Raw genomic sequence first — 21041 nt, forward strand, 5'->3', positions numbered from 1 at the left:
AAATAAGAAGACTGCATTGATACACGCATACATAAGGCAAAAGAAAGAAGACTCCGCACTCCCTTGGTCAGAGGGTACTGTGAGCATGCCCTGGCCCAGGGGGCGGCTGTTACACTAGACAATAAAATTAGCACTGAGTCAACAAAGGAAAATGGCCCCCAGATTCATTAATAAAGCAACGTTTTGGTCAGAAATGCTACCTGCACCCACCCCATTAGCTCAGAGTTCTGAAGAAGACACCGCATACGGAAGCCTGTGCTGTCACCTCTGTTTTAGTTCCTGCCTGTGAGTGAGCAGTTCCACTTGCACTTTCTGAGGCTTCTCACCGTAGCCCTTCCCAAGGTGGCAAAACCTACAAACAACGCAAGAGCCTGAAAAATGGAATAATGAGAGTTGACTTTCACTACATGCTTGCTGTGGGCCAGGCACTGTGCTAAGGGCTATACTGGAACAATTTATTTAATCTTCACATCCCCAGAAGGTAGGAATTTCCATCATTTTCACTTCACAGAAGACTCTTCTGTTTTGCAGTTTTACAGATGGGGTTCCCATTTTATAGCTTGCCTGCTTGAGGTCACACAGCAAGTAAATGATGCTGGTAAATCAACCAGGCTTTGAACCCTAACACTCCAACTAACGGAGTGCTTGCTCTTAGCAACCACAGTTATGTGCTGTGTAATGACGTTTTCATCAGTGACAGATGACATATACAGCAGTGGTCCCATAAGATTATAAACTTATATTATGGACTGGACATGGTGGCTCACACCTGTAATCCCAGCACTTTGGGAGGCCGAGGCAGGCAGATCAGTAGAGCCCAGGAGTTTGAGACCAGCCTGGGAAACACAGTGAGATCCCATTTCTACAAAAAAAAAAAAAAAAAAAAAAAAAAAAATTAGCTAGGTGTGGTGGCATACGCCTGTAGTCCCAGCTACTCGGGAGGCTGAGCTGGGAGGATCCCTTGAGCCCAGGAGGTGGAGGTTTTAGTGAGCTGAGACAGTGCCACTGCACTCCAGCCTGGGCGATGGAGTGAGACCTTGTCTCAAAAACAAAACAAAAAGCAAAACAACTGTATTAGGGGCCAGATGTGGTGGCTCATGTTTGTAATCCTAGTGCTTTGGGAGGCTGAGATGGGAGGATTGCTTGAAGCCGGGAGTTCAAGACCAGCCTGGGGAACAACCAGACCCTGTTTCTACAAAACATTTAAAAAGTAACCTGCTTGGTAGCATGCTCGTGTAGTCCCTGCTACGTGGGAGACTGCAGTAAGACCGATTGCTTGAGCCTAGAGATTCGAGCTACAGTGAGCTGTGATCATTGCACTCCAGCCTGGGCAACAAGAGCACGACTATGTCTCCAAAAAAAAAGAGAGAGAGAGAAAAGAGAAAACCACCAACAACGTGCCTTTACTATGTTTAGGTGTGTTTAAATACACAAATACTTACTACTGTGTTGCAGTTGCCTGTGGTATTCAGTAGTCTGTAGCTTAAGAGCAATAGGCTATACCATCTATAGAGCCTAGGTATGCAGTAGGCTATACCACCTAGGTTTGTGTAAGTACACTCTATGATGTTTACTGGATGGTAAAATAGCCTAATGACACAGTTCTCAGAACCTGTCTCTGTTGTTGAATGATGCGTGACTGTACTCCAAACTTTTTGACAAACCTAACCTAATTTTGCTTTTCATCATTTGCCTGATAGACATTTTTAGCTATGCACATAAGGCCTGAGCTGACCAAAATTTCTAACTTCGGAGAATATGTCAGAATAAGAATAGGAGGCCGGACACGGTGGCTCACGCCTGTAATCCCAGCACTTTGGGAGGCCGAGGCAGGCGGATCACAAGGTCGGGAGATCGAGACCATCCTGGCTAACACGGTGAAACCCCATCTCTACTAAAAAATAAAAAGACATTAGCCAGGCATGGTGGCAGGCACCTGTAGTCCCAGCTACGCAGGAGGCTGAGGCAGGAGAATGGCGTGAACCCTGGAGGTGGAGCTTGCAGTGAGCCGAGATCACGCCACTGCACTCCAGACTGGGAGACAGAGCGAGACTCTGTCTCAAAAAAAAAATAAAAAATAAAAATAAAAATAAAAAAAGAATAAGAGTAGGAGTTGTGTAGAATCTGGATCAAAAATAACTGCTTTATCTTTTCCCTTGAGGTGGCTTAACAAAGACTGTGCTCATTTGTGCTTTTATTGTTTCCCTTTGATACACTGTTTCACACTGTAGAGCCAATGGTTTTATACAGTTTTACAGGACAGCTTGCAAAGTGCACGTTTTGAGAAGAAAAGAAAATCTTTCCTGCTTTGTCTTCTCATTTCGAATATTCCATGCAGATTTAAGCTACCACATGTTTACCTAACGTGCTTGTTACTAATATGTGAAAATAAGGTTATATCAGTAGAATTAACTACCTTCAAAAAATTGGTTGCAAAATGTATCCAGTGTATCATCTGTGAATCATCCCTGGGCTTCCAAGAAGGCATAGTTTGTAGCTACACAATTGCAAAAAACTATTTTTGGCAAGAAGTGATCCAATGCTTTCCACAGAAGTAGCAGCATCCGAAAAACTGAATGACACCTACACCATGAAATATTTTAAAAGAATTCCCAAAACTCTGCTGTATCAAGAGCGAGTTTTCAGTCAAATCTGCTTTTCTTTTTAAATTTATAATTGATTCATCCACCCATTTTAAACAAGGATTTGAGGTGTTGTAAGTCAAGTCTGTCACTCAGGCAAACACTCTAGCATCCTGAGCCCTATTGTTCATCAAAGGCCTTCTGTAATTAATCTTGGCTGTTTGGGTAAGTGCCTTCTATATTTTGGTGTAAGAAAGGCAGAGCAACTTTCTTATGCCTTTTATCTTAAAAAGGGATTGAAGTAAGGAAAATGGAAAGAAGCCTTCAATAGAACTTCTGGCAAGTTCTGTTATCATATATTGAGTGCTAAGTGCCAGTCACTAAGCTAACCACTGTCATGTGATTTCACTAACTCTAGAAGAGGATCTTACCTAATAAATAAGAGACACTGAGCAACAGGAAGCCACTCGTCCCTACAGATTGTGATGTCAGGAAGAAGACTGGGGCCCATTAGGGTGGGAAAACTACTGCCATTCTGGCTGTAGCAGCTGGTTCTTTCTCTGCCTCTGTCCTATCGCAAGAAAATGCCTGCCCTATTAGATCTGGTCAGTGATGTTTGATGAACGACATTTGTGCTTGAAAAGTCTCAAGCAAAAAGGGTAGTAAGAGAGGAGAAAGAAATAAAAGCTCATGGGGGAAAAAAATCACCCACATGAAGTAGATTTACGTTGGATCCCCAGGTTCCCTTCACAGATCAGCGTCAAAGCAGATGTTTCTCCCCAATCTTGGCACCTTCCTCAACTGCTGATACTCAAAGTTAATTAGTTTAGTATAACTTTGTGTCTCTTAATTGATGAAAAGTGTTCTTCAACAACAAAAATATCTATAATTGGTCCACAATTCTAGATGGGGCCTAGGCAGGTGACAGGGAATTCAGGTAGACCAAATGCCAAGAAAAAAAGCTCTGAAGTACTCTCAAACAGAAAGATTGCAGACTCGTGGACAGTATATATCTATCTTTGAGTCATATTGGTTCCAAAGATGACCCTTTTTTTTGCTAACTCCTCCCACTTTATTTATACAGCATAGATCATCGTAGGAAAATTTTAAAGGCAAAATACAAAAGTCCACACCAATTTTCACAATAAGCACTTATTACCCTTATAATAAGAAAGCCCCACAGAAAGGTATTAGAAAAGCCCTCCTACAACTACTCATGTTCGGGAAATAAATCACAATTGTGTTTGTAAGTGTGCTCCCATTTAGAGACATTCATGTTATAAATGTAAATGACGAATGGTTCATAGAGAAAGACAAAAAACATTGATATGTTATTGATACAATACCAAGAAACAAATACGCCAGCCTCTCCAAAAGTTATTTTCCCATTGCAAATTATGTGTATAACTTGCTATATATTTTCCTAGTTTTTAATGTATATAATCTAAAATAAACAAAAACAGAAAACCATAGGCTTCCTCCTCTCCTAGCCCCATAGCAATTCCAGAGCAGTGAGATAGTCATTTTTGGGTGTCCTAGTGTGCTTGGAAGTCCCGAAATATTCTTGTAGCCCAGGACACTCTGTTTTGTTAGTCTATTTTGAGATAATCCTTCTCTCAGTAAATGAACTTATGCTAACTAAATGATTATAGACTAAAGATTAAATCAGAAAGATAAGTAATTTATGTTGTGAAAAAATTATCAAGTGGAGTAAAAAATTGTCAGATTGCCCAAACTCTCCCTAGAGGCAATAACTGAGGAAGCCAAAAGGGAAGCCGAATTCTGGGTGAACTTGAATTGGATGATACTAGTGGCCGGTAGTCAAATTACTATAATCTGATGAATTCAGTTGCACAGTAGGGATTGGCTGGCTTGGTGGACCAGAATGCTTTCTTGGGTGGCCAGCGAACCCTGTCCTGTCTACAAAGCTGGTGATGCATTGTTGCTCTTTAATGCCCATATACGTACTCACTATTAAGATCATTCTTCTCCTGTTAACATATCTTTCTTGGGTAGGCTGTATTTCAATTGATTAGCCTTCAGTTTCCACTGTTACAGTAGTATTCTGGTCAGTAGTATTCTGTTACTCTGCTACTACACCCAAGGCATCAAATATAGGCATTGACACATAGTCACTTAACATAGGATGCTACTAAAAAAAGCATGGTTGATTTATTAATTAACTTTTACTAGATTGGATTAAATTAGATTTTTCTTACTTTTATCCTCAGGTAACTGAGATGTGTTTAGCTGGGTGTCTCTCCTGTGGACTTATAGCTACCCTTTGGATATTCATATTAATGTAATTTTATCGAATAACTATAGTCCCCTTTTATTTAAAAAATGAGAAAGAAAGACAGCAAGAGTTTGATTATTCAGTGATTTTATGGTGGAGAAAAGGCCCAAATAGTTTTTTTTTCCAAAAGAAACTTAAATCATTCCTAACTGATAGTGGTTCCCTAACATATTAAAAATAGTCTTATGTGAGGTTTATAGATATTGGTTTAATTATTTTATTTATTGTCACTTGACAGATCATGAAAGAAGCCTTGCTTTGTTTATTTGGAGTGGAGTTCAATTCTAAATGGATCTAACTCTCAGCCCATAACAGGAGGGTTAGTTATTAGAATGGTAAAATGTTCACCTTATGGGTTGATCTTAGCTGTGTGAGGCATAAGACACCAGATGTGCAAAAGTTTCCTCCCTCCAGGCCTTATTTTCGCCACACCCTACCCTCTCACAATGCACACCACCTTGCTAACCAAACCCTTCAGACATTACTCTTCACAAAATAAGACTGCCACCACTAGAAGCCGAGCCCAGGCAATTTGGGTTCTGTAGGTGGGAAAGAAAATCAAACCTAATAGCCATCATTCTCATGTTTTGATCAGTGGTAAAACTGGACAAATAGAGATGCCTGAGGCTGTGAGAACAGACAGAACTGGAGGCATATGGCAAGATTGGTGCAGTTTCAGCCTAAAGTCACAGGGATGACATAGGGTACAACCTCAGAGACCCCATCTGCAAATCCAGAGAGACAACTGGTCACAGGGATCTGTCCATGCAAGCTGGCATTCTGGGGAAAGATTTCCACCTCAAAGATGAAGTGAGAATATGATAGGAGCCTATTAACTAAAATTTGAGTAGGGAAGGTAATGTGCAAGGTACAAGGCAAGACCCAGGTATCAGTTAGGACCAGCAAGTATTCTAAGTCACTATTGCTTCTCTTTCTTATGGATATGAATTTCCTAGAGGGAAGATGTACCTGGTCAAATAATCCTGATTGAAATGCTTGAGATTTTATTAATGCTTTTTTTTTTTTTTTTTTTTTTTTTTTGAGATGGAGTCTCACTGTGTCACCCAGGCTGGAGTGCAGTGGTGTGATCTCGGCTCACTGCAAGCTCCGCCTCCTGGGTTCAAGTGATTCTCCTGCCTCAGCCTCCTGAGTAGCTGGGACTACAGGTGCCTGCCAGCACGCCTGGCTAATTTTTTGTATTTTATTACAGACGGGATTTTACCATATTGGCCAAGGTTGCCTTGAGCTCCTTACCTCGTGATCCACCTGCCTCGGCCTCCCAAAGTGCTGGGATTACAGGTGTGAGCCACCGTGCCCAGCCGAGATTTTATTAATGCATTTATTACTATAAAAGACAAGAATGCTGCTACCCTGTGGCCTTGTGAGGCATATTCAATCCTGAGGACCAGCTTGATGATTTTTCACCATTCATGAACATTTTCCTTTGCCTTTAGTTTTTTTCTAGAATGATTAACCACACTTACTCGCCAAAAATTGAGTTCTGACTATATGCAGCTTCTTCTAGGGGACCCAGAACTAGCTATAAAATAATAGACTCTGGCATTTAATTTATTTATTCAACCAATTATTAATAGATTCAAAAGTATCTGGTATGTACAAAAAATGTTTAGAGAGGTTGAAAGTGGCCAGGTGTGGTGGCTCATGCCTATAATCCCAACACTGGGAGGCCAAGGCTGGAGGATCACTTGAAACCAGGAGTTCCTGACCAGATTGGAAACAAAGTGAAAACTCTGTCTCTACTCCCTCCGCAAAAAAGTTAAAAGCATAGGGGTCTCACTGCCTGACCTCACATTCTGGTTTGGACATTATTAACTTTTTGACTCTGGGAAAGTTACTAAAATTAAAATTTTCTAAAGATATGTTTTTTTCATCTATAAGACTGGATAAAATAATAGTAGCTACCTTAAAGTAGTTATGACTCTGAAAGACCATGTTGCTTGTGAAATCTCTGGCCCATACATTGTTAAGACTAAACAAAGGCAAGCCAGCCTTAATAAAGCACTGAGAAAGATTGCATGCATATAGTATTCTCAAAATGACGAAACTGTAGTGATGAAGAACAAATCAACAGTTGCCAGGGGTTAGTTAAGGTTGTGGGGAGGGTGTGACTATCAAGAGTTAGTACCAGGCCTGCCTGGGTCATAGAGTGAGACTCTGTGTAAAAAGAAAGAAAGAAAGAAAGAAAAAAAGTTAGTACCAAGGAGTTTCTTTGTGATAACAGAGATACAGATGCTTCTGTATCTTGAGCAGGCAGTCGTGATCCAAATATATATGTGTGATACCGCTCCCACCTCCACCAAAAATGAGCGCATGTCAAAGCCGGTGAAACCCGAATTTGGTCTGTAGTTTATAGTATCATATGAATGCTAATTTCTGGTTTTGAGGATGTACCATGGCTATGTAAGATGACATCACTGGGGAAAGCTGGGGGAAGGATACACAGGAACACTGTGTTATCTTTCAATTTATGAGTCTTAGATTATTTCAAAATAGAGAGTTGTTTTGTTTTGTTGTTTTTCTGTTTTGTTTTTGAGACAGTGTCTCGCTCTGTAGCCCAGGCTGGAGTGCAGTGGTGTGATCTCGTTGCACTGCAGCCTTCACCTTCCAGGTTCAAGCGATTCTCCTGCCTCAGCCTCCTGAATAGCTGAGATTACAGGCATGCACCACCACATCTGGCTATTTTTTTATTTTTTTATTTTTAGTAGTGATGTGGTTTCGCTATGTTGGCCAAGCTGGTCTTGAACTTCTGGCCTCAAATGATCCACCTGCCTCAGCCTCCCAAAGTGCTGGGATTACAGGCGGGAGCAACTCAAAATAGTTTAAAAATATAAGGCACGAAAAGAGATGTGACAGTGTAACAGAGAAGAGATAGACTTGTCTCTGCCCTTATGGAGTTTACATTCTACTGGGAAGAGAAACCAGTAATTACACAGTCAGTTATTTCATGGTAACTGTGATCAGTGTTACGAAGGAAAAATGTAATGTGCTATGAGAGCATGTGTGAAGACAAGGGGGCCTGAAGCTGGGGCAGCTCAGGAGAGGCTTTTTGTGGGGTTGGATATCTAAGCTCCCATTTCTATGGTAGGGTGAGCTGGGTGGGATGGTGGGAGCTGTTCTAGGGAAAGGGAGCAACATTGATGGGGACCTGGAGGGTGAAAGAGCCCTCGGCAGCTTAGAGGAACTGGCCACTGTGCAGGAGCCAGAGTTGAGTAGGCCAGTGTTACAAGCACAGTGTTGTGGGGGTCAAGGAAAGAAGTAATTATGTCTGACAAGAAACTGGGGGGAGAAAACAAGTGCACCATGATAGTAGCAATGGATAAAGCTTAGATTTTGAAATGGGTTGTTTTTTAATGAATTTAAAGCTGCAGTTATAAAACGCACAAAGGAATGGATACTTTGAGTGTGTGATGAGTTTGGGAAGCCACACATCGTCTGGTGAAGAGGGTCCCTGGAAGGAGCTGGAAAGGGTCCGGGAAGAGCATTTGGGGCTTGACCACAAAGGAAGTTTGATTTTTTGTCCTGCAGGCATGGAGGAGCCATTGGGACTTTTGAGCTGGCAAGTTCTTCAAAGTTTACTCAGAGGCCAAGATGAAGCATAGATGGAGTTAAAGAGAACTGAAGCCAGTGAGCCTGGCCAAGAGGCTACTGCAGGAGTCCAGGATAGGGACATTAGAGCCTGAAGCTGGGGTGAAGGGAGTGGTACTGGGACAGGGAGTGACAGAGGAGCCTCATGTCAGCAGGCCCAGCCAACAATGGGGGCCTCAGATCCTGGAGCATCTCTCCTGGTATTTAGGTTGGTGCAAACGTAATTGTGCTTTTTGCAATTTATCCCTCTGAGGTCTCATGTAGGTATATAAAAACATACATGTAACACATCTACTGTGGCCTTGTTAGAAATTGGGAAATTGGAAAGAATGCATATATCCATTAGTGAGTACTTGAGTAAACTATGGTACATAATCCTACAATGGGGTTCTATGGAGCACTTAAGAACCATGGAGTATCTTCTTAAAATATTAAGTCAGAAGAAGGTATAGTATGACCTAATTTCATAGAATAATGTGTAGAGTGCATTTTACATACATAGAAAAAGATCTTGAAAGATATACCTCTTCCTAGGCCGGGCATGGTGGCTCACACTTGTAATCCCAGCACTTTGGGAGGCCGAGGCGGGCGGATCACGAGATCAGGAGATCGAGACCACGGTGAAACCCCGTCTCTACTAAAAATACAAAAAATTAGCCAGGCGTGGTGGCGGGCGCCTGTAGTCCCGGCTACTCGGAGAGGCTGAGGCAGGAGAATGGCATGAACCCGGGAGGCGGAGCTTGCAGTGAGCCGAGATCGCGCCACTGCACTCCAGCCTGGGTGATAAAGCAAGACTCCGTCTCAAAAAACAAACAAACAAAAAAAGATATACCTCTTCCTTTGGCAATAAAGATCTTTGCAGGTGGAGATTGTAAAGAATGTTTACTTTTTATACATTTCCTTATAGTGATTTATTTATTACAAATATGTTCATGCTTCAATATATCTGTCTGTTGCACTTCTACGTGAACGATATTGTCTTAGATTGGACCCCTGTGACCAGGCTTTGAGATGGAGACCACATGCAGAAGGAGGCAGCCCTTGGGAGGTGCCCCTGTTAGGAAGTAAGGAAGACAGCATTGGACAGAGAAGGGAAGCTCACCCATATTGCACTTATAACTGAGACATACTAGGAGCTCTTGAGCTGGGATGGCCCTTCAGAGTCATCCTAAATTGGGGCAGGGTCTTTGTCTTTGTATCCTTGCGTTAGCCAGTCATTGGGTTTGGACTGCCTTGAGGAGGGAGCATGACCTTTGCTAGTCCATTCCCTGTAGCTGAGGGCAACTCCTGTTGAAGGATGCAGCTGAGAATGGCCAGCAACTGATAGTCCTATGCACTGGCCAACGGATGCCCTGACTCTGAAGAGGGAATCTGGGAAAGCACTACAGTATCCATTACAGTTATTTGGTGTAAGTTTAAAATTTATTTTCAGACCTTGCAGACCTTGCTTAATTATCTTAGCTTCGCTTTCACTAATACAAAGATAAAAGAGGAAAAAATGATTATCTTAATGTGAAAAAAATTAAATGAAATTAAAAAACATTTTTGATTAAAAGAGTCTTGGCAATTAGGAGTAAAAAGCAATTTATTTGACCTGATAAAGAGTACCTTCTCCAGGCTCCCCTTTCTCTGAAGGTGTAGGCCCTCTGTGGGCCAGGCTCCTCTGGCTTAATTTCCTCCACCACATTGTGTGGCCTCAGGCCTTGCCTTCCATCTCCTTGACCACAATCTGCAGAGTGCTCTGATTCTCATATTAGTATTTGCCTCCAGGCAGTCCCAGTTTCTGAGTTTGCTTCTGTTTTCATTTTTCCTCTCTTCTTTTTTTTTTTTTCCTTTTTTCTTTTTGTGGCTCCTAGTGATTTCCCTTCCTTTCTTGTGTGCTCAGCAATACATTTAAAAGTATATTTGTTGTAATTTATTTAGCACCTAGTGTTTCACAGCGGGAAGGTTTTTCAGTGTATCTGGTCCACAGTTCTGCAGAAAGCTAAACCCCGACTGTCTTCACCAAAGGCAATTTTTCCTTTTGCTGCCTCTAATGTGACTTTCAGTTTTATTTTTTATATTTTATTTATTTCATAAGTTCATTCACCTTTATCCTCTTCTGCTCTTGCTCTATCTTCTATTGAATCTCAGTTTTTCTTCTTTGACCTCTTTTCTTTAATGGAGAATTATTTGATCATGAATTATACCTATTGGGGCAACCTTTTCTGGTTTGTATCATTCAGCTGACTGTTTAAAATCATATTCCTCTCTATGTTTTTTGTGGTATCTATGACTACATTCCATACTGTTTCATTTCTTGTGATTATGCATTCTTAAATTGGTTTGTTCTTACCGAGCCAACTATTTGTGAAAGGATAGAACTGGAGACAGACTAGGGAATGGAGCTAGGGCAGCTTGAATTTCCATCTATTTTCCACTACTACCGTGTCCTGGAGAACGGCCTCTGTGTGGGCTCAACTCATTTCTCTCTCCTCAGCTCATTTTTATCACAGCTCTTTTGGATGGTGACATAAAGCTTGGTCTCCATCAGGTGAGCACCAGCCATATATTCAGGCTTGGTACCACCACTCTTTTCTTGTTGACCTTAATACACCCACATCCTGCTCTGGCAGAGATGACACACTAGCCTGTTTCCACATTTAGCATCATCATCTCTGACCCCTAATGCCAAATGGGTCAGAGCATTTCCCCAGTGCTCCCATGCATTGAGACCTCATGTTCCCAGCAAGGGTCATTTAATGTCCTTCAGGGTTTGCCACCTGTAAAGACCTCTGTGTTCTGCTCACTCAACCAGAGAGCTGCAGGATCTTGTTTCTTCCATCAGAGTCTCCCCATGTCCTCATTTAATTTTCCTAACACTTGGCAGCCTTTTAAAGAGTGATGTTTGGATTATGGGTGTTTCCTACTGTTTCGTCAGTTTCACTTCTGTTTCTCGTTCTCCTAATTTTTGGTTGACTTAAGGAAAGAGAGCTTTCAGTCTTGCACTTGATCTTGAAGTCCAGAGGATTATTACAGGATGATAGAAGACTTAAGCAGGTGAGGGACGAGCTATCTCATAGATGATCTGAGAAGGGCTGGGTCATAAGAGTAGCCTGGAAAGAAGGAGATTTCTTCCTTACATACAGAAGGACAGAAATCCACAGGGAACATACAGGAGGAATTTTAGGTCAATAGGAAGAAAAGGAGTAAAAAGGTACTTGCTCCTGTGGGAGACGTGGAATCTGGCATGTACAAGGAACAGCAATATACCTTATTTATTCAGCAAATTTTTATCACATCCATGCCATATGCCAGGCAGTGGGGAACCAGTAATGAACAGGACAAACCAATTCCTGTTCTCTGATACTTCACTTTCTCATAGAGGAGCCACAGAACAAGGAAGAACTGAGCAGCAGCAACAACAGCAAGAGCCTGTTTTCTGTCAGGTTCTATAATAGACAACACAACAGTGGAGAGTCTAGTGGCGGCTTCCATGTGGAGGTGCTATTTAAGCTAGACCTGAAAGAACAGAGAATCCAGCCATGTGAAAGGAGGGGAAGAGCATTCCTGGCACAGAGTAGAAAATGCTATGGCCCTGAATCAGGAAAGAGCGTAATAATTTTCAGGAACAAACAAATTACTGGTTGGACTTGAAGGAGCAAGACAGAACATGGCACAGGCTGAGGTTGGAGAGAAAGGAAGGAACCAAGTCATGTAGGCATTTGTAGGAGCTGGGTTTGTATTCTATCATTACTTCCTCAGTCAGTAGAGATAATGAAGAACAGAAATCTAGGCAAATATGGATAAATTATAAATGTACCAAAATGATGATAGTTAAAACCCATGAAAAAAAGAGCATAACATCAACAAGTGCTTTGGCAATTCTCTATATGGAGATTCGGGTTTTAAGATAATTTGGGCAGAATTCATAGCATAAAAAATTAACATTACTCACAGATTTACATTTTAAGGAGAGGAATTGCATGTCATGCTTTTACTAATGAATCCTGGGAACTGATTGTCCTCTGGAACAAAGGAGATTGCGGCATTTTAGAGAGCCCTAAGCTTCACTATGCATTTCTGAATTTGAGGATATGGTTGAGGAAAATTAGCCAGAAGGAAAGGACTTGGACACTCAGGATTCCATAGATCTGGAAAGTGGGAAGGCTAGGGCCGTGCTGAAGGAGACATTCACTCTTTGCATGGGGGCCATCAGAGACGAAGCCAGATAGCATGCACAACACCCAGCTTATTCTCACGCCCATGCTTTCTCTGTTTGCAAAGAGAAATCACATTGGAAACGTTTCTAAAGATTACCCTTCTGCAACAGAAAGAATTGACTGGAAAGTAAGTTATGAAAAAGAAATCTGGAAGCAAGGTAATAGAGCCCCAAACAGAATTTAAATCTTTTCCTATCAGTATTTGGTAGAGTGTGAGTACTGACATATCAGAATATATATAGGATTTTATCCAGTTGAAGCTGCAGACTTTAAGGATGTATCCATTTCCTCCCCTCTTCCCTCCTTCCTTCCCTCCCTCAACAGTGAATGTTTGAGATGATGCTATCCAGCCTTTATAGATCAATCTATAGATAAGTGACTCTTCTTTTTATCCTTCTTCATGGCAAATTTCTCTCCAACATCCTTTGCATTCTAATTGGTCTTACTCAATTCCAAAGAATTTCCCATTAATCAATAAAGCTTCTTCTTAGAAGTGGACTAAAGCTGAAGTTTCAGCTTCTGTCAGACTACATGTGAGAGACTCCTTTCAAAAAGAAGCAAACCGTGAATCCAGTTTTCTTTTGGCATTAATTTCCGAGTAGTTCTGGGGGTTAAAATAAGACATCAATGACTAGCTGTCACTCAAGTATTTTATCTCAAAGCTTAAAGGACTGGAAAGTGACTGTGCTCCTTCCACTCTCAGTTCAAGTACAGTATTCTGTTCCTGGCAGCCAAGAAGCAGCAGGTGTAGGATGAGGAATAGCTGGCCATTGCTCCTGGCCAGAGAAGGCACTTCTTCACAACAGTGGAAGGTTTCAGTATCGCTTAGCCTGTCCAAGAGAAACTATTTTTGTTCCATATCCATGCCCTGGTAGGAGAGTTCAAATTTATTTTGGGTTTGCTGATGGCTATACTATCAGGAGGATATCAGTACAGGAAGCCAAGAAGCTACCATCTGTGCTGTGTTTATATCTAAAGAATTATTTAGAAGACTGATAACTCAGTTAGCTGGGCCTCCTGACCTTCTAGTATTACACTTAGAAAGGTAACTAACACTTTCTTGAAAGTCACTTCACTTTTAATAACCCATATAGTTCCCTCAATAAAAGATAGGGATCAAAGTATTGACCAAAGCTTCACACTGAGTCTCATGTGTTGTGGATGCTATGAATGATCACTTGTGATGAACAGAAAGTGACTCCTAACAGTGATATGTTAGTGAATATTTAACAATGGGCTCTCTAGGGAAAAAATACCTGATTCATAGCATTTGCCAGTTTCCATGATGGAATAGTAAGAACAATTTTATAAATTCAAAAACATAGATGAAATATAGAAATTCCACAATAGACAATAATGACCAAAATCAACTCAGGCAAAGTAGAAGCCCAAATAGCCCTATATTTATTAAAGAAAATGAATTCACAAATCTGCCCACCAGAAAAATTGCAAGTCCAGATGGCTTTACTAGGGAAATATATCAATTGCATAAGGAATAAATTACACTAATCTTGCACAAAACCCTTCAGAAAATAGAGAGGAAACACTTCCCAACTCACCTTTTGATTCCAGAATGTATACTGTTACCAGAATTAGGTGAAGACATTATGAGAAAAGAAAATTACAGATCAGAAATCAGTATACTTCATGAATAGAGATGAAAAGAAAATTCTTTGCAAAGTATCAGCAGATTGAATCCAGTAAAAACATATATATGTGTGTGTGTACATATATATATATGTGTGTGTGTGTGTGTGTGTGTGTGTATATATATATAAAATCATATATGATGACCAGGAATGTAAGGTTGGTTTGACTTTCAAAATCAATTGATATAATTCACCATATTAACAGACTAAAGAGGGAAAACTGTATGATAGTCTCAAGATATGAAACAAAACCATCTGAAAAAATTCAAAAATTCAACACTTATTCCTTGTGTATGTATATAACTCCCAAATAAAGTAAGAATAGAAGAGATTTTTCTCAACTTGATAAAAGACAGCTAAAAGAAGCCTGCAGCTAATATCAGACTTAAGTGTGGAAAGACTGAACACTTTCCCTAAGATAGAGATGAAGGCAAGGATGCTCACTCTCCATCACTTCTATTCAACATATTGCTGCAGGTCACAGGCAGTGCAATTAAAAAAAAGAAGTAAAATGCATAAAATTGTACGGGAAAAACACTGTGTTTATTTGCAGATCGTGTAAGTATAAAATGCAAAACTATTTCTAAAATAGCTACTAGAACTACTACATGAATTTAGCAAAGGTATAAGATACAATGTCAATATTCAAAAATCAGTTCATTTTTATAAACTAGCAAAAAAGAATGTAAAAAATGTAATACTCTCCACAATAGCATCACAAAACATGAAATATTTATGGATAGGTTCAACAAAATATTTGCAGTATCTGTGCATTGAAAACCACAAACATTGCTGAGACAAATTAAAGAAGACCCAAGTTAGGGGATACAAATGATCTTCATGGATTGGAAGATTCAATATTGTTAAAATGTTAGCTCTCACCAGTCACCATGAGAATTCTAGCAGGATATTTGTATAAATTAACAATTGGAGATTCTAACATTTAAATGGAAATGCAAAGGATTTAAAACAGCCAAAACAATTTGGAAAGGGAGAACACAGTAGGAGCCTATGATAAGGAGAATTCCAACGTGACGCCAAGATTCCATCCCCTGCTGCACCAGCGTGTACAGTCCCCTTCTGTAGAGTATGAGAGAGACCTATGAATATAATGGGATGTCACTCTCTTGATTAGATTATGTTATATGGCAAAGGTGTAGAGATTTGCATCAGTGGCTCCATCCAAGACTAAAGTGGCTTCTTGCCTGTGTTTGGACACCCAGACCAAATGTAAACCTTTGGTCCTCACCCTCCAGAAACAGATGTGCCTTTACCACCCCTCAGATTAAGGCAAACACACATTTATCTCACAGTCTACCTTCGGGGTCAGACTTGGGGAGGAGGTCCACAAATGCCCTGAGGCATACTCATGACTATGTGGGCAGGGAATTCCAGGCTCACAGTTACTCCAGGTGTGATCTCGAAGGGAAGAGGTGCATGCTCCACACAGGCAAGCCACTTGGCCACGGGATGTCTTCACTCCATGGGAAGGGAGGAGGCTCAAGGTGGCTGAAGTAGAGCCTCCCCAAGCAGAACATCTCAAACTTATATGTGCATAAGATCTTATTGAAATGCAGAATCAGAGCAGATCAGAGTGAGACCTGGGATCCTGCACATTTAAAAGCTTTCGGGTGACATGAGTGCTGCCGACCCACTTTGAATAGCAAGGCTGGAATCATGGGGTGGGGTAGTACTGCTGTGATGCCTGGCAGTGCATCCCTGGCATCGGAGCACATGATCAGCCCTAATTGGTTTGGTGTCACTTGTCAAATCTGTCCAGCAAAAGTGAAAACAGGAATGGCTATCTTTAATTAAGTGTTTACTATCTGTCACTAATATCTTTAGGTGTGATAACTCATGTAATTCATTGGTAACCACCCCTTGCCAAGTACCAGCTTAGAAACGCTAGCCAATTGCTTAAAGACATTCTTCTGATCTCATAGCATCCCTTATTTTCAACCTTTTATCTGTCCCAGTTACCCAAGCCGTTGTGCTACAAAATCCCTAGGATCCTCAAGTTTTCCTAAACCCTCTTTTTCCTAAATCCTCATATTCATGGACCTCGAGACAGCCTGGGAAAACATCCTGGTTGGTTCTACTACAAAATCTTGTTATTAGATCTCTGTGGGGTCCTCTTGATTCCTGACAGTCTTCCTTTTAAATATTTTATGGACTTCCTAGCACATTATCCACAGCAGTGCCCCAAATCCACTCTTTGTGCTCAGCTCTATTTCCAACTGTCAGCAAAAGTGCTTGCATTTCACTTTAAAGGGAAGAATGCTTAATCTGTGTTTATAATTCTAATCCCTTTCTTTTCCTGGGCTTCGCTTATCAGTCGTTCCCTGTCTTTCTATCTCCTTTTACTCTGACTTTTAGCCAATCAAAATACTGCCTGGATCTCCTATTTTGTAAGATCATACACACCCTCCTAATCCCTGTTACATGTCTCAGGCAGCCAACCTCCTTTGCCTTCCCTCACTGCCCACTGCCATGAAACAGGAGTCACCTTTTACTGCCCCTACCTGCCACCTGCAACCACTTTAATCTCTTGCATTCTGGCCTTTTCTTCCACCAACCTACGAAACCACCAATTTGAAGTGGCATTAAACTATTTATTATTTTTATTAATAAAATATGGGAGCATGAATGAGATATAAAATGAAGTCAAAATTGTTTCTAATATTTATGCTGTATTTTTCCATTTTGTAGCATTTTTTATTTTGAGACATCACTCTACAGAGACTTGTATCTCTTCCTGTGGGATGGTTCCCTTTCTATGCTACATTTTTTGACATTTCCAAAAACATACACTTTTTCTTTTAAATTCAGTGCTGAAGGTTAAGACCTTGGGCCATTCATTATTTTATCTGAACTTCTTTTCTCACCATTAGTTGGAAGAAGGGTAAAATAATACATTGAGTACTCTACTCTCTTTTGATGATTATGTTGCTGTTGGGCCAAAACAAACCTTTGGAACCTAGATGAACTTCTAAGTTATTCCAAGAGAATTAGGAATCTTCCTTTACCCTCCATGGACCCAGCTTCTCAGTGCAGCTAAAGCCCTTGCTTAGTCTGTATAAATTAATACATTTGCTGGAAATGTGACTTTAGGAGATTTTATAGCAGTGGTTTCAATGCTGCTAGTGGTGAAGTGGAAATTTGAGAATGTGAAGATTAATTTAAACCACATGATGGGTTCAAGGAAAAGGGACATAGCCGGCAGTTTCCTGAATGTGTGCTAACTCTAGATAGTGGGTAATGGGATCTGAAAAAACCACCAGTGAACTTTTAAACCCTCTTGAGAGGAATCAAACCAGCACAATTAGCCCTGAAACGGAGCTGTACATGAAAACAGGCCTCTTATCTCTCCCTCAGAAACCAATCCCTTTGCCTGAAAGAACACAATTGGGAGATCAGAGAGAGAGGAGGCACCTTAACTTTTACTACTAATGGAATGAAGCTAGACCTGTGTTTCCAATCATTAGCTGGTTTACTGATCTGTCTTTCATCATAGATTCCAAATTCTGTTGGATTCTTTTAACTATTGTTAACCAATAAATTGTATGTTGTGGATAGTCGATGAACTTGAAATAAAAGATTTCTTTTTCCTTCCAGTTTGTTGTAGCAGTGTTCTGGATCATTTATGCCTATGACAGAGAGATGATATACCCGAAGCTGCTGGATAATTTTATCCCAGGGTGGCTGAATCACGGAATGGTGAGTGGATTAAAACAAACGGCTTTCTTTTATTTTAAAAAAATCTATTAAATGGCTATTATCTGCTATTTAGGACTTCCATAGAATTTGCCTAAAAAGCCATGAAATCTTGGAAGGTTATAATGGGAGATTAAAATTAGAGAATGCTGTAATATTTACTGAATATAAATAGAAACTTCTTCCCATGGAATTGAGTCATTATTCAAACTATGTAGTAGATGAATCCACAGATTATTAAGGTAGGTGTGTCAGTGGTGTTAAATAATATAGCCAATTCTGGGATGAATTTAATTTCTGTGCCATTAGAAGGCTTGTCCTCAGAGCCCAAGGATGGATTCCCATCTACACAGCCACCAGCCCTCCACTCCACCTGCACCTCACATTGATGGGATTTTGTTTGAAGTAACTATTGCAGCTGGACAGTTTCCCTCAGATGGGCAGCAAGGCTGTTACTTTCTCTCAGAGATCTGTGCAGGCATTTGGAGGTGTCTTTTGCAATGGAATTGTTTGCCTCATAGGGTTCTGCCCAAGTTAGGGTGTTTGCCTGTGGCTTTGAGGCCTTTTCCTTCTTCTCAGTCTAATTATTTCTGATGCTTTAGCCATGATGTTACCCTCACTAGTTTCAAATCCAGTGCTTTGGAAGGTTTTCACATCGTTTTACAACATTTGAGGATCTATTTTCTGCAGTGAAATTTTGTCTCATCTTCCCTTTCAGCTTTTGGGATTGAACACTACTTTGTTATTAACTAAGAAGCATACATTTTGGTTACAGCAGTTGTTAGAATATGTCCCAGGGTGTTCCTGGTGAAAGGGCAGCCCATCACAAGAAATTATAGGGGAAGGAGAAGCTGGAAATCATGAGTCTTGAGTACAAAATAACAGTTTCCCTTCTGCCCCCAATTTTGGTATGTTTGAAGAAAAGTGGTGTGTCTAACAAACAAACATCACTGTACTGAAGGGTTTTGATCAATTCTTTCTTAAGCCAATTCATCAAAAGTGGCACATCTCAGAGAACTGGATTTTTTTTAGTTCAATTAGAGCCACACTTTTGAAGGATTAACATGGCACCTCTGGTCTATTTCCAAACACATCAGCTGGGTCTTCTCAGTTCAATTTAGCCATCCACAGGGCCTGGCATGGCTACTATGGCCTTCTCCAACTTTTTCCTTTTCTTGAATGTGAAAAGCACGTCGTAACTCGTGGCTTTGCAATCTTCTGCCCCAAATGCCCTTCTCAGTCTTTGCTGACAAATTCCTGCTAGCTTAGTTCCTATCTTCTTTAAGAAGCCGTTCCTAACTCCCCAAGCAAAGTTAGCTGTTCCGTTACTTGTGCTTGCACAGCGCTTTCATATCTCTATTATGCATGTCTGTATCCCCACAAAAATGTTAAGCTCCTAGTGCAAAACAGCCTTTGAATTCCAAGCACTTTGCCCAGTTGTCTGGCATACAGTAGGATCAATACGTATTTATTAAATCGATGAATGAATTTAGCCAATTTCCATAATTCTTTGCCGGTTACATAGCTACTATTTTTTTTTTTTGGGAATATACTGTGTGCCAGGCACTCTACAGTGATTGTATCATTAAATTTTCACAATGGCACTACAAATAAGGAATGATCACAATTACAAATGAAGAAACTGAATCTCAGAAACATTATATAATTTGCCCAAATGACGTAGCTCAGGATGGTAGAAGTGGGATCTGAACCCAGGCCTATCTGGCCTCAAATGTGTGGCCACATTTTATCTGAACAAGCAAAACATTAGTTGATTCTTGATAAAGAGTAACATTGTGTGGTTTTTACAACAGTAAGTTAACAAAATAGAAGAGAAACATCTTCAGGGTATTTTGAAGCTTAGTTTCAAACTGTTTTCGTATTTCAGCTGTCTAAGATAAACCAGTCAATAATTAGATACGTATTTTTAAGAAAAAGACATTATGAAATTCCTGATCTCCAAGAGCTGAGTTGTAAGTGGAGATAGGCCTTGTAAATCATCACTTCAAACATTACACCAAAAAACATTGTCATGTGCTCAATCAGGAGCAGGCTCTGGCCAAAAGGCAGGCATATTCTTATACAAATAGTATCCTTTGTGACATCTCCAAATATGAGGAAGAGTAATATCACCTAGATAACTCTAATTAGAGTGTCCAAATTGTGAGTATTAAAGGGAGACTCCTGAAGTTGCTGCCTCCAGTTGAATGTGAAATGATGTCAGTTACCTTGTTCTGACATTATAAGAGACTTTGCTGACAACAAATAATTGCATCATGTGCTATAGAATTAAAGTCTTGGCCACTTTGGCCTATTGTTGACAGGCCTGAACTGCACAATATTACCTTCATGCCAGAGAATGAATAACAGCCTTTGTGGATCCTGGTTCTAAATTTTTAATGTTTTGAACAAATGGCTTTATTAAGCATGTATCCAGCCATTAGAACTTTGACTTGCCTCTCTTAATTTTACCTTGATTCACTTTGATGTCTTAAAATTCTTACTCCTGGAGACAAATACTACTTAGAAACACAAGGAGGAATTGAATGACACAAATATTTAGGAAAGAGAAAAGATAAATTAGTTAATATGTCAAATCCTCTGAGATAGTATGAGTTCAATAGATTCTTTCACAAGGAATTTTATGTCCTAATAGTGATTAATGACCAATTCTTTGGTTTTCCTCATGTTCCAATTGATAGTTCCAGAATTACTGAGAAAAAAGAAGTTGCCCCTGGTGGCTGAGGCGTATTTTGCAATATTAAACAATTTACATTACTTGAATTCTGTATCTGTGTAACTATAGATACAAAATGGGTAAACCATGATGCTGATCCTTTAGACTGGTAATTAAAATATGAACATTAAATGCTGGAATTAGGAATAATTTTCATAAAATGTGTAATAAAATGACATTTCAAATAAATGAGCATTTTCTTCTTTGTTTAAATAATATTTAAAGTTTTAATAACTATTAATTTGTATTTGCTTT

At 40.1% G+C, this 21041-nt stretch overlaps 1 protein-coding gene across 12 annotated transcripts in view; it reads left to right on the plus strand.

The window, feature by feature from the left end:
- AIG1 (androgen induced 1) overlaps positions 1–21041 on the plus strand; it is a 313034-nt gene that overhangs the window by 84511 nt on the left and 207482 nt on the right. For 11 of the 12 annotated variants that reach the window (XR_004029374.1, XM_030809771.1, XM_030809774.1 and 8 more), the window contains one exon: positions 17951–18052. The exons of the other annotated variant lie outside the window; for it this stretch is intronic. Coding sequence is in view for 10 of the 11 variants with exons in the window: in XM_030809771.1 (XP_030665631.1) it covers positions 17951–18052 (102 nt within the window). In the remaining variant the exon portion in view is untranslated. The remainder of the gene's footprint in view (positions 1–17950; positions 18053–21041) is intronic. 12 annotated transcript variants of the gene reach the window in all.

This window comes from Nomascus leucogenys, chromosome 3 (genome assembly GCF_006542625.1).
Source record: "Nomascus leucogenys isolate Asia chromosome 3, Asia_NLE_v1, whole genome shotgun sequence".
Classification (NCBI taxonomy): Eukaryota; Metazoa; Chordata; class Mammalia; order Primates; family Hylobatidae; genus Nomascus; species Nomascus leucogenys.